Consider the following 14,306-nt stretch of genomic DNA (forward strand, 5'->3'; position numbering starts at 1 on the left):
TGTTCAAATCACCTAGTTTGTTCAGGAACCAGACCAGGGCTTTTCCACCAGAAATCCCTTAACTCGCTAATGTCAAATTCTTTCCCTGCATTTCACACAGGAGGAAGCAGCTTGCACTTGGGAAGCCCTCATATCTGCTGTTACAGCTAACCTCTGCAGCCAACCAGGCCTTAGTCTCTGAAAACTACTGGTGTGTGATAAACATGCCAATTACTGGATTTCCACATAAAATTCTAGTTAATAGAATTAACTAAAAGAATTCTAGGAGCAAATTGTTAAATCTTGTCATTGTGGATAGTTTTAAAATCTCTGCGAATTTGTAATACTTTCCCTTTTCATGCTTGTTGTAAAAAGACTTCTCATCATTAAGACAGAAAAGCACTATGATACAAAACAATGCAATAAATCTCAAGTATTGCCACACGGACTAAACACAAAAACCCAACAATGAATTGTTAAAAATAGGAAGGAACACAATAAAAAAACCTGCATTAGAACAAAGCACACTTAGGCAGCTGTCAGAATGCTATGGAATTTTTCTTGACATTAAATAATGTGACATATGGTTTCCATACTTTGTAGCTTGTAATTTACTCATTCTTTGGTGTAGTTTTGGATCATTGCTTCAATCCCTTCACCAAAGACTAGAACAGCCTAAGAGGGAAATATCCGCAGGCCAACTTTCTACTGGTGGTGCAACTCCATTGAAACAAACAGCTACACAAATTATCTATCTACCTCAAATATTATTTAACTTATAAACACATTATAAATATGTATACAGCAAAATATATATGTATCATAATTTGCACATATCAAAATTGAGGTAGTGTACTTAGATCCAAGCCAATCAGGCTAAAATATTATCTTGAAATATTTGAATTCAGGGATGTTTCTATAATATTATATCAACCTCACTTACATTAGAAGTTGTCATCAATATTCATAGCACTGTAGAATCGTTTGAGCTGGAAGGGATTCTTAAAGGTCATCTAGTTAAATGCCCTGCGAAGAACAGGGACACCTACACACATACAGCTAGATCAGGTTGTTCAGAGCCTGGTCCAGCCTGACCTTGAATGTCTCCAGGAATGGAGCATCCACCACCTCTCTGGGCAACTTGTTCTCACACAAGGCAATCATTGAGAGTTCCTTGAGAACAGAGACTGTGTGTAAACTCACTCCATTTTCTCTGAAATTTGATACAAAGACAGAAGAAAAGGAACAGCATTATTCAGTTTCTGGTTGGGAAAAAAAAAAAAAAAGAGCCAAAAAATTAAGCTACATTCTACAAATAAAACACTGTTAGAGTCTCTCCAAGACCTCCAGACGAAATGAATTAATCTTACAAGCAAAAGGGTGTGTTTCCTAGCAATCTTACTTGTAAAACCAGAGTACTTCTCTGGTTTGGATGTTACGAATATGTAAATTATGGACTTAACCACAGTTTCAAGAATTCAGTCAGTGTTTTGATTCTGATTAAAAATAATTAAATAATTGCTTCCATTAATTTATGCTTGAGCCATAAATAATTTACCTCTTCTCTCATGTTGTACAATTAGTAGTAGCTTATTATTCATAATGTATGTACACAAAGCATTATCCCAAGATGAAGAACTATAAATATTTTTAATGGTAATTTTTGGAACAGAACTGAACATTAGCTGAAGTTTTTTTTTCCCATGCAAGAATAATTTTTTTTGCTTCTGAGTTAGAACTATCTAAGTATAAACAAGCTTATTATCCTAAAACAGAAGTACCTAGCTTGCACTGAAGGTAGAAAGATACTTTACCCTAACATGTTGCATATCTCACTGCATGTTGCATATCTTACTTTGACATTCTGAATTTGTGCTAAATGGTTTTTGAAATGTTCATTACCATCAATAGCATGGAATTAAAGTTAATCAATAATTACCTAATTCTCTGAAGTCAAAAGCTGCCTCCTTTGAAATACAAGCCAGTCACAGAAACTTCTGCATCCAGGATTGTTATTTCTATTGCAAAATTATAATCCTCAAAATTTACTGCTAAAAAGTCCTAGAAGAAATGCATTGTAAGTGTGTACTGGAAATTGCAAAAGCCTTTCCTCCCAGAGCAAACGCTAGAAGTACTTTTGCCTGCCCTCTGATATCTCTGAATATTACCATTAAATTCAGATAAGGAAATGAGTATTCAAGACTTTCATTTATTGCTTTGGAAGATAAACATTGTTTTGAAGAACTTAACTGAATAATTTTAATCACTTTTCTTCCCAGGGAAGAATTAAACTTGCTCAAGCAGCCGTGCATTACAAATCACTAGATGCCAGCTCATCATGCTGTAAAGTGATTTAAAGACTAATAAAGGTCAAATACCTCGTTCTTCTGCAGGTAATTTATTAGACCTCAAGAGAGAACAGTGAATAGCTGCTTTAGAGAACATGACTAACTTTCACTGATTTGAACCTTAAAATTCTTCAAAAGTCCAAGCAAAATTCATGTTATGCTCATGTTATGCATAGGGCAGGCACCACTGGAACACCACATTTCCATGTAAAAGACGCAACTGATAAGTCAGAAGTCCCTCGGTGCTGTGGATGAGGTTTTTACTCTGGATAAATTCTGGAAAAATCTTTGCAGATACAGGGAATCTATTTCCGCTTGAATATAAAATTCAACAGGAAACTCTGAAAAACCTGGAATAATCAGACAGCTAAAGCTTTAGTTTAGATGTGGTTTTAAAAAAAACTACAGCTAACTGAGAAAAAGGTTTTTTAAAGTGTTTTTTACACCCATCTCTGAACAGGCTGTGAACAAAGCCAGTGTTCAGTGAGGTCAAAGAGTTATCCCACATGAAGCAAGTGCTTAAAAATTCCCTTGCTTTCAATCTCCCTCTCCACCTGTTACATTTATGCCAGAAGACAAAGAAAGCACAGTGAGTTATGAGAAATTACAGTGCATGTATGAAATCTCATATTTCAGTTTCTAGTTGAGTTTTGACACGGACTGTCACTGGTAGATAAAAAAGTCTAAAACTTTGTGGTTCCCACATTTCAATATTACTTAAAAATATGAACAGTGATTTATCTGGTTCTTGCCATCTTTATAGAGAAGAGTAAGTAAAGATATGACACACTTGTTGATCCTAGCCTCTAGGGAACGTTTAGCCATTAACAGTACCTTGTATGAGAGCACACTGTAGTCCAAAAAGGCACAGGATAAGAACAGTCATAATCTAAGGTCCAATCATCATATCACAAGTCAGCCACCCACAGGTAAAGGCTAGACAGTGCTGCTGGTGATAGGGTTTCCGAGACTAAAGTTGCTACTGCTCTTTCATGGTGTCCTCATGAAGGCTGTATCAGGAGTGTTCAAACCAGCTAAACTACAGAAAAGTGATAGCATAGTCTGTATATAAGTCCTGTTTACCTTCTTGGCCCCTGAAGTACATACATTAATGAAGAACTAGTAAGCAGTAAGTCATCTCCAGTTATTTGAATAACAGCTAATGAAGATACTCTGGTATCCGTTAAACATAAAACCAAAATTCTGTTTGCACAGTGGAAGAGGTAATTGGAAGAAATTATTAATTCAAACTTTCATGGTAAACTCTATTTGCAATAAATAAGAATAGATTATATAAACACTAATCAGTTATTCAAACTTGATATTGGACAATATTTAAAAAAAAAAGTTTCTATGAGAATTCAAAGAACCAAATTACGTAATTTTATTAAGTAAGATAAATGTAAAGAATTGTATCCTTAGCCCATCCTTCAGAGATGTTAATGACAGTTTTGGAATAATTTCAAACAGAATCAGAATTAGATCCAACCACCTTTGATTGCCATTAATCTCTTTAAAATTGAGCACAATAACTAATAAATACTGTTGTCACATTCACAGCTCGAAGGAATATAATGTTCTCTTTTTTGCAGAGCATGCTACAATTACTTCTTTATGTTAATTATCTGCTAGTGGCAATTTTAAAGATTAATGGTAATTACTGTAGTCATTTTAATACATTAATAGACAGTGACATATAGACAATAAGATATTATAGTTACATACATAATTATACACAGACAACTTTAATTAGTCATTGTTTTAAAACCACAAATATAAACCTTTATACACAAATGTACATTCAATACGGAGTAAAATGCTGTTTCGTGACAAAGTGTAATAGATATGTGAGATAGCTTATCTTTAAATATACTATTAGAGAAAAGTTAAGTACTAGAAAGACTTGTTTGATTTTGTTTTTTACAAATATAAATATGCAGGTAATACTGCCGTATAAATTACAGCATATACTTTTAAATTAAAACAGGTCAAACATAACTCTTCAGAACAGATCAACCCAGTAGGTATCACTCTCACCAATGATTATTCATGTTAATTTTCAAAATACTCTGTATGATATTTTACAGAACATCAAACTGTTCCCACTGAAGTAAATGGCTATTTCCCATTTAATCCAATGACAGCAGGAGCATTTGCTTAACAAAAATACAGACTATGTTCCACATGCACTATCATTTCATTGTTGCCAAGTAAAATAGTAATACAACTTTTAAAAGCCATGGGAAAATAGAGTGACAGAAAGAACAGAAAGCAGAAAATATCAGTGAATGCTATCGTACCGATTTCCATGGTCCCCGATGCCATGAAACATCACCAGGGCAAGAATGCACATTACATTGTGCCATATTAGGTGGCTTGTCTAGAATTTCACAGTTTTGATCACCCAGCATTTGGCCAGTAGGAAGCTGACAAATCACCAGTCTTGTCTTAATTCCATCTCCACATGTTTGAGTACACTAAAACATAGAATTTTATACACAAAACTTTTGTTACAAGACATCAAATACTATTAATGTGGTAATAAATACACACTATTACTTACTACTCCTACGTTAGCATTCCCTGGGTATCCAATTCAAGAAAAAAGATGTACAGTTTAAGTTCATATGAAGAAAAAACTATCCTTTCATCAAAACATTTACAAAACTACAATTTAATAGTTGATCAAGTGACTGTCTATAAAACATCTACAGAAAGTCTACCCTACCAAAGAAAAATAATTATTTGTGAGAATAAACACAAAACAGCATCACACGCAGACTGACCTTGAGAACTAAATGGCTAGATCTGGCCAAAACAGGAAATAAAATATCATTCATCAAAATGAAATAAGACAAATCTTATTTTCTAGGTTTCTAGATATTAATGTATCAAGAATAAGAGAAGAGCGCATAAAACATAAGAGGTTATCTTAGAATGCCAGATAAGCCAGTTTTAACTTAGAATACTTACTTCTTTTAGACTTATTTTTATGTTACCTATATTTATACTACAGTTCTGGATTTCATCAAAGAATAAATTTTAAATAAACACGTTGAAACTCATTATTTTTTAAAACTTAAAAGAATGATTTGATTCACACTCAAATTATTTTGATACTATTTCTAAGCTTATGCAGTGATGTTTCCTCTTGAAAGTGAAATGGCCTTACTTCTCCCCAGTTTCCATAGTTCCATCGTGGGCAGGGTCCAGAATCACAGTGTCTTGACTCTGGAGGTTTACTTGCCTCATCACAGTAACTAGCACTTCTTCCTTCTTCATCTTGACATACTACAACTCGACGGTGAAATCCACCTGCACAAGTACTAGAGCACTACCAAAACATGTAAAGACAAATATCACTGTTGTATCATTAGAAAAATGTATACTGTGTTGGTTAAAACAACTTGAAAAAAATATAGTAGCATTCAAAACTGGAAATTTGCAAATAGGGATTATTATGTAGAAGTATTTGGAAGTTGAAATTGCGCAAAGACAGACTTTAAATTGAATATATTTTTCATAATGGTACTTTTTAAAACAATGTACTTTTCATCAATTCTGTACTGCGATAACATTTCTGCAATTGTATGTACGCAATTGAGATAAATTAACATAGAAAAACAAAATTTTCTTACTGCTCCCCAGGGTCCAGTTCTCCATTGATATCCTCCTCCAGAAGGATGATTCCACTGGTTCATATTGTCTAGTGGATGATGTATTGAAGGGTAACCTGCTTCTGGAAAATGACTTGGATGCTCATGTATTTTCGGAGTATGATAAACTGGTGAACACGGTGGCATGTTACATTCTTGTTCTTTAGAGGGACGGCTTTCAGGATCACAGTAATTCTCGTTGATTTGTTGATGGTAGTTGACACAGATAACTTGTCTTGTTATTATTCCACTATCACATGTAACTGTGCACTGACCAAAAATTAATCCAATGTTTGTGACAGAACACTGATAGCTAATAACCAAAGACATTTACATTTGACAATACAAAACATATACTTTTCTGTTTCAAAGTATGCATGCATATACAGAATATGAAATTCCAATTTTTTATACACTTAAAAAAAGAACAACAATCTGAGCAATACTTACAGGGGACCAGTTTCCAACTTGCCACTCTCCACATGGGCTAAAGCAGCTTGAAACCTCAGCTGGACGTGGCAAATGAGCACAGAAAGACTCATCTGCTATTCCTCCATGAGCATCTCTACAGCTCACATAGCGAGCACGATCACCCTTCCCACAGGATGCTGAACACTGTCAGAGAACAACCCATGTTAACTGCACTCCAGGAGATCAAAGAGAGATCATGCAAGCATCAAAAGTGCTAGCATAGCTTAGTAACAGCTTGACTTTAATATTAATCACTGACAACCAGACTTCCAACTCACAGTGACACCCGAGTGTCAAGCACAGAGCCATACACTCGGGAAGGAAGTGAATATTGCTAGGTGGTTTGGGTCTAAGAATTCCTCTAGGATTGAAATTGAAGTGCTGAGCCTTACTGGAAAGTAATTCAGCATATTTAAGAGGAAGCATTTAAACTCTAATATGGAATCATTATACAGTTGCAAAGGGAATTTTAAAATTTACTAACAATAGAAACATTAGAGAGCAGCTTCTAGAATGATCTAGTTGTTGCATAGTGATGCAATATTTACATGAATTGATGTAATAAAAACCTGGTAATCACATTCTAGTTCATATTAACATAATCCATTGAGCCCCTTTAGATGTCTTTATAGCTAAAAAGTACCATGGGGATTTAGTAGAGAGCTTCTGTGTAGCTCTACTCTATGCAGTCTTTACTACTGTTCTGTTAAAGGCTTTTCAGCAAAGATGTAATTGCTATATGCCTCATTAAGAACCTCAAGGGATTAACAGACAGGTACATTTTTACAGATGATTTTAAAGTTTTATAATTCTGTCAAATAGAACCAATTTTCATCACTATTTAACGTTAATTCTGTATTAGCAATTTTCATCACTGTGAAAATTAAACACTCTGGTTAAACAAAGTTAGTGCATATATCAGCTGGGACTCTGTTGCTTATTTTACAAGTTGTGTGTAATTGGATTTTTAAAGACATAAACAATTTAATATGTTATTCACGTACAAGATGTAAATCATATTTTTGAATGAAAGATGTTTTCCATTCTCAGAAACTGATAAATTATTTTAAAACACATCTCCTTGAACATTCTTAATCATATCAAAACTGGTCTGCTCAGAACTCCAGCCCCTCAAATCCCATTCATTTGTTTTTCCTTTATTTTCCCTGGCTAGGTTTAATCACAGAATTGGCTGGAAGTGTCCATCTCCTTCTAAAAAAACTAACGTGTTCTTAAGAAAAATATATCAGAATTTCTTTAAAAATTATCTCAAGCAGATTTTGGTCTGAAAAATATAGTAACGATGGTTTTAGAGAAAAGGAGAGAAAGAATGGAGAACTGCTCTGATAGCTGTGATCACCATTACACTACATACTGGGGTCCATGATCCATATCGCCATTGGGTCACCTTTCCTACATGGATTAGAGGAAACGATGTAGTCCATAATTTTGTAGTTTCTGGACAAGAGGGCAATTCACATTCCTATGGGGTTTAAAAAAAAAAAAGCTTTCAAAATCTAAGTTTAGGAAAAGCCAAATGTAAAGCAGATGGCTCCCACAATGAGACAGACCCTATGACTACAATATGTCAGCATTAATTAACCAATAAATCTACTTTTCAGTGGCATTATTGAAAGATTTTTAACAAATTGTTTTGTTTTAAATAGAGAGGTGAAGACAATCTATTTAACGTTAATTCTGTATTAGTAATAGCTAATATTTGCAGTTTGAGAAATAGCCAAATTTAGTAGCTTGCTGGAGACAGTTGGCATGAACATGACTGTTCTGTTTCACAGCCATGTGCAGTACAGAACTGAGAGAAAAAAGCAGCTCTGCTGTCCTTTATACCTTCAGTTACCAATAACAATAAATTGTTCAGTTTCAATCAACAGATGAACAAGTACCACAACCCCAAATATGAAGCATATTCAAACCAAATCTGAGTGGAGAGGAAATTAATTTGTACTCATTGCTTGGCTTTTACATTTCGAAATCTTATTCAAGAAACCATCATTGGACTGGTGACTTGTGCAAGGTATATTCTGGATCCCAATACCCTATTTTCTTTTGCTCTCAAAAAAAAAAAAAAAAAAAAGATCAGAATCAGAGCCTGTCCTCCAAGAGATAAGTGGTTATCTGCCTAACTGCATGTAAGTGCAGTCTGGTAGCCAGATCAACAAACTAATATGTAGCATGTTTGACATTAATTGCTCTCATTTATGTGTAAACCCACTAACTTATTGAAGACATTTTTCCTGAAAGACAATAGATTTAAATTAAGGAATGATATAGTAATTAAACAGAGATGGGAAGGAAGTGTAGAGACCCATATTAATACCATATTGAACCATATACAATTCATGTCTACACAGTTTTAAATTATTATTTCCATTATCAAAGCTTTCCTCAAGTAAATACATCTATCTTTAAAGAACAAACAGAATTCTGGAGCAGAATTCCAATCTAGCTAGGTGTGATTACTTAGTATAACAGCAAGCAGTCACCTTACTTTATTCTACACATTGGAGCTTTTTAAAAAAAATGTATTTACAAATAATCAGTTCTTTGGATCTCTTCAACATATATCAAATTTTCAAATCTCCAATTTCCATGTTATTCTCCAGGTCAAATAGCACAGAAAAAGAGCATATAGTTTCCTCATTCTAGAACTCATTTCTTGTAAGTTTCTCCAAGAAGTCAGTAGACAATGTTTGTGTTTAGATGCTTTCAGCAAAAATGCTCAACCAACTGGAAGTTATTTCTTAACTTACTTGGTTATCTCTAGGACGAGTAGCAGCATTACATTCTCTGTCATCATCCAAAATAACTCTGTAAATCCCAGTAACACATTTGACTGCACGCATCTGGTATCCACGTCCACACGTTACAGTACACTGTTAAGAATGTCACACACTTGAAATAGCACTATGTTTAAACAAAATTATTTTTTAATTACATTTTCTATTTTAAAACTCTCTCTAGCATAAATAGGAACATCTATTGCGATGGAGGTAAATTTCTTCACATCAGACCATATGGTGTTAAAACAGCGTTCACAACAAACCAGTATTTTGGTTATTGCACAACAGTACTTGCAAAATATCACCACTTCCTCTTTTTCCCACTCTGCCCCCTGCAGTATGTTGGAGGGTGTGCAACAGACTGGGACAAACTTCTTGTTTGCTATTATTTAGCGTATATACTTCAATTATCTTAATTCAAGCTATAAATTAAACGTGCTGGTGCAACTATAAATACTTGGTCTTTTACTTTTCTCATTCATTTGAATGCTATGCTATCTACATTTTCATTATTTTGGAGCTGAAACATGTTCATGAGAAATATCACTAGTAATTTTTTATATTCAGGCTCAAAGTTAGTGGCTATTTGAAGCATTTAATTTACATGAGAGCATTACTAAATTACAGGCTAGACAGTGAATAGAACCAAACAAATATACGAACCAACACACCTTCAAATAGCTGCCTACGTTCCAATTAAAATGCATAAAAGGTGTTGTGCTGTGATCATTCATGGTCTGAAACAGTAACAAAAAGTCAGAAATACTTATGTACTCACTGCTCCCCAAGGCCCTACTTGCCAAGATGCGCACTCAGGAAGTTCACATGGTGTTACTGATCCTGGTCTATCATTCAGATTGCAGAAATCGTCTCTCAGTTGTTCATCATTAAGTTGGCACCACACTTGTCGATGCTTCATTCCTTTGCCACATGTCACAGGGCACTGTAAAATAACATTAATAATCAGGTTGTAAAGACTTCACTTTTTTATAGCAAGCTGCAGGATTTTGAAGATTACATAATTCACAAAAATATTCCATGAATGTACTTCATGCAACAGAACTAGTTCTTTTGTGAGCTCTCCATTTCTAGTAACATCAACTCAAACACATAATATAAATAATCACTATCAAGTTTCTAAAGCTATAAAATATGAAAACAAAGTACAACTTGCTTATTTTCAATAGAATAAAAACAGTTAAAACATGAGCGCACATGTCACAGCTTTCACTGGGAACCTGTTTAAGACATCCACCATTCTATTACATATATAAAATCTACAATGAAATGGATATAATTCTGCTCTTCAGTTGGCTGAAGGTTCATTGCTTCAGAAAAAAAGGAAGGTACATGCATGACCAAATAAAGGAGCTTTTGCTATATCACTTTAATGTAATTAAATTTATGAGAAAAAAATAAATCTAGGTGTGGTTTTCAGAAGTTCTCATGCCATTTGTAACCTGAGAGGCATATCAGTGCAGTCCTATAGCTGAAGAATTTTTACTTTCATGTGCCCCAAAATAATCAGAACAAAACACAGTTCAGATTATTTTTATATTGATGATCAGGCCCAAAGGAGTCTTAAACTTTACATGATTCATTACCTCACTCCACTCACTAGCAGACCAGCTTGGACACAAGAATTCATTGCAACTCTGTGTTATAACTCTTGGAAGTTCCTGACATTCCCTGTCAGGAAGATGACGACCCAAGTTGTTCAAACAGAAAGCTTCTCTGGTTCTGACACCTCTTTCACAGCTCCTGGAGCACTGCGGCATTCAGATGATATTATGAAATAGGAAGCATAGCACAAAAAACACAGGTCAAAATAGGTTACCAGTCTTGGAGGCGAAAAGCATAGTGCTAGACAAATGTAGCTACATCAAAGTTATACTTTGTTACTGTGTTCACCTGAGATAAATTTGGCACCTTGTTTAGCAGCTCGAAGACAAAACTCATTAACGGTTACAGCTGAAACTGTACTTATTCTTTTTCTCCAGTACACACAGTACTAAATTATTAAGGCTCCAAATAAAATATGCCCCAATATTCTCTGCTGACTTCTAAATACAAGCTGTGAAATACTGTAGACAGCTAGAATTTCTTACAATATGAGGAATTATGTCCAGCAGTTACCAAAATCCAGAGTCTGGTATTAGCTCTTCCAACAACATCTCATTTGTATAACTTTATTTTTTTTTCAGTTATTTAAACTAAATATATATATATTCAGAAAAAAAACAAGAATTCTTATGAACACTAATTGTAAGTCTAATGCTAAACGATTTTGAATTTGTACCTTTGACCCTTCTGGATTTGTCAAGCATTATTTTCTTTTAGTTATTTAAACTGAAAAATATATGTAAATAGAAACCAAGATTTCCTACGAAGAGTAACTAGAACTATAATGTTATAATTACAAAGGTTTTGAATTCATACCTCTGACCATTCTGTGTAGTGCCAACTTGTTAACATACAGTCGCCATGACAGGGCTCTCTGGTTGGTGGTTTCTGCTGATCAGCACAGTATCTATCGTCCACCAGAGCACTGAGTCCTTTTGAAACGGAGTACTTCATGCAGTGGATTTCTATAGATCGATACCCTGGGCCACACCTTGATGTGCAGTCACTTTTGCCAATGCTGTGCCACCTGCAAATATAAACTGTTATAGAAAGGCTAACTATGATTTATTAAGTTAATTAAACACTCAGAGAAAGAACCTAAAATTGCATTTTAGGGATTAGCTAGTCACGACTGGAATTTTCAAAGCAATATAAAAGAATTGAACTCATAGTTTTAAAAACATCTTTTTAAATTTCAAGAACCTTTTGTCTAAATCTCCCAGGTGATTTTGAAAAATATAAGCCATAATTTTAACCTTTATATTCTGAACACTTCATTGAGGGCTTTCTTGGAGTGGGAAAAAAAGTCTGTGTTTCAAATTAGTTTCAGTTACAGGTACCGTTCTGATGAAAAACATATTCTGCTCAGGAATACAATTTTCTTGAGCTTTATGAATATGAATTAGAAAGAGCACATTAATTATACTTAATTGCAGAACTGTAGGCCTACTGTATAAACCAATTATATAAATAGTTACATATATATATATACAGATTTGAAAAAGGAGGGAAAGATAGGAGAAGGGACGAATGATGGAAGGAGAGGAAGTGGTGCAAGGAAGAATAAAGCAGTCAATTACTTTGTTTCAATCTCTATCAAGAAAAGTAAGAAAGACCACAGTAATTCAATTAGTGAAGAATCTCTTGTTACCTTAATTCACACTCTGTATTACACTCTTCAGAGACATCTGGAACAGGAGGTATATGTTCACATCTTTGATCAGACACTACCACATGATCACTTCTACGTATGCACGTCATTCTTCTTCTTCTAATACCTTGAAAAGAAGAAAAGTAAACAGCGGGTTGAAACAAGAGAGCCTTTTTACAATAATGGATTTAATTCATCATTTAGGAATTTAGCTGAGATACCCCATTAGCATTAATCTTTGTATAGAGAGAATTCTGCTGAAACATGCTGCTCTGTGCAGCTAGCTACCTTCCTGGTGAGAGCAGACTCATCCTAATTGCATTTGCCACTGTATTAGCTAAGAGGTCATGATCCTTTCTTTAAGGAAGCAGAAAGTTTGAGCACAAAGTACCCAAAAGACCTGAGTCTTTCAGGTTGGAGAAGTACTACAGTTGGCAGATGTTATGCTTCTCTAGCACATGAGTATGTCTTCAGCCTGACTCAAAATTGGCAGAAATTCACCATCTATCTCAAGTACAGGAAAGCACCTGTTAATAGGAGAATCTATAAAAAAAATCTGAGCGCATACAGTTCATAGATACACTGTATACATATTGTGGCTCTATTTTTAGGCTGTAATAGCATATGGAATATTGGTTTAAATTTATATTTCCCAATAGCTCCATTTAAAGTAGCAGATAACCAAAACACAGAAATACATATGAAAAATACCAGGCAAACCAGTCAGTCACCATCTGGAAGTACTATAACAGCTGCTAACTATATCTTAGTAGACATACAATTATAAAGGATGCACTAGACTTGATTCAACTATTTTCTATGAACCACTCCCATAGTTAAAAAGGGAGGGAACACAAACATAATTCTGGGTACAGAATTATACTGAGAAGAAAAAGTGAAGCCATTCTGCCCTTAAATGCTACATGCACCTAAAGTTTCTGAAAATGCTGAGTTTCTTCCTTACAAGCAGACGTAACAAAATCTGAGTACTTAAGACTAGTCCCATCCTAAACGTCAGAAGAATTCACGCTACCTTGACACATCCTGCTGCAGTCCTGCCAGGGTCCATAGGGATCCCACGTAAACAGATCACTTCTGTCTTCTATTGGAATATTGAATGAATAACGCACATCAGGGTTGTATAAATTCCCTACACACAAAACCTTAATTGAGATAAAATAACTGTTTTTCAGTAAATTTGAGCATGGCATAAGATTGTGAACACAATGACCACGTAGCCAATTTTCAAATTCATGAAAAAAGGTAAATATTCACCTGTAAGGTTAACTCTTCTTCAATCCTATCAGTGCTGTTAATTCGTTCTACTGTATTGTTTGAACCATTGTACTCAAAAATTGCTCCATGTATGTTGATTTCTCTTTTTGACATGCTTACAACAAAATTTCCATTCAAGATAAAATTCCCATGAATATCAGATAACGCTGTAAGTAAAATAAATATGTAAGTAAAGCTTCTATTTTAGTTAGAAGTTTCTTTCTATCAAAACTTCTAAAAATACATCTTTGCATCAACACTGCCATGTTTTAGTCTACATGTAAGATTTTAAAGTTGTACCAAACATTTCTAATGCATGAATTCAATCTCAACCATTGGCAGCTTTCATTTGAGCAGTTGTCATTTCTCTGCAATAACACATTTAATAATATTTGTTTTGCTGAAAGCTGAGTACAGTCACACTTTAAATTTAGTTAGGTTTAGATTAGTTTAGTTAGGTACTGAAGAAGAGAATAAACATCATTCATATTTCTGTTCTATT

At 34.4% G+C, this 14,306-nt stretch overlaps 1 protein-coding gene across 2 annotated transcripts in view; it reads right to left on the reverse strand.

The window, feature by feature from the left end:
- The window catches only part of ADAMTS20 (ADAM metallopeptidase with thrombospondin type 1 motif 20), a 93,207-nt gene that overhangs the window by 27,849 nt on the left and 51,052 nt on the right, over positions 1-14,306 (reverse strand). For both annotated transcript variants that reach the window (XM_085219775.1, XM_085219768.1), the window contains exons 17-28: positions 13,805-13,971; positions 13,563-13,692; positions 12,530-12,656; positions 11,695-11,905; positions 10,860-11,024; positions 10,034-10,198; positions 9,226-9,348; positions 7,830-7,937; positions 6,434-6,598; positions 5,966-6,253; positions 5,500-5,661; positions 4,628-4,804 (exon numbers count right to left, since the gene is read on the reverse strand). In XM_085219775.1, coding sequence (XP_085075901.1) covers positions 4,628-4,804; positions 5,500-5,661; positions 5,966-6,253; positions 6,434-6,598; positions 7,830-7,937; positions 9,226-9,348; positions 10,034-10,198; positions 10,860-11,024; positions 11,695-11,905; positions 12,530-12,656; positions 13,563-13,692; positions 13,805-13,971 — 1,988 coding nt within the window. The remainder of the gene's footprint in view (positions 1-4,627; positions 4,805-5,499; positions 5,662-5,965; positions 6,254-6,433; positions 6,599-7,829; positions 7,938-9,225; positions 9,349-10,033; positions 10,199-10,859; positions 11,025-11,694; positions 11,906-12,529; positions 12,657-13,562; positions 13,693-13,804; positions 13,972-14,306) is intronic.

This window comes from Meleagris gallopavo, chromosome 1 (assembly GCF_905368555.1).
Source record: "Meleagris gallopavo chromosome 1, MGAL_WU_HG_1.1, whole genome shotgun sequence".
In the NCBI taxonomy this organism is placed as follows: Eukaryota; Metazoa; Chordata; class Aves; order Galliformes; family Phasianidae; genus Meleagris; species Meleagris gallopavo.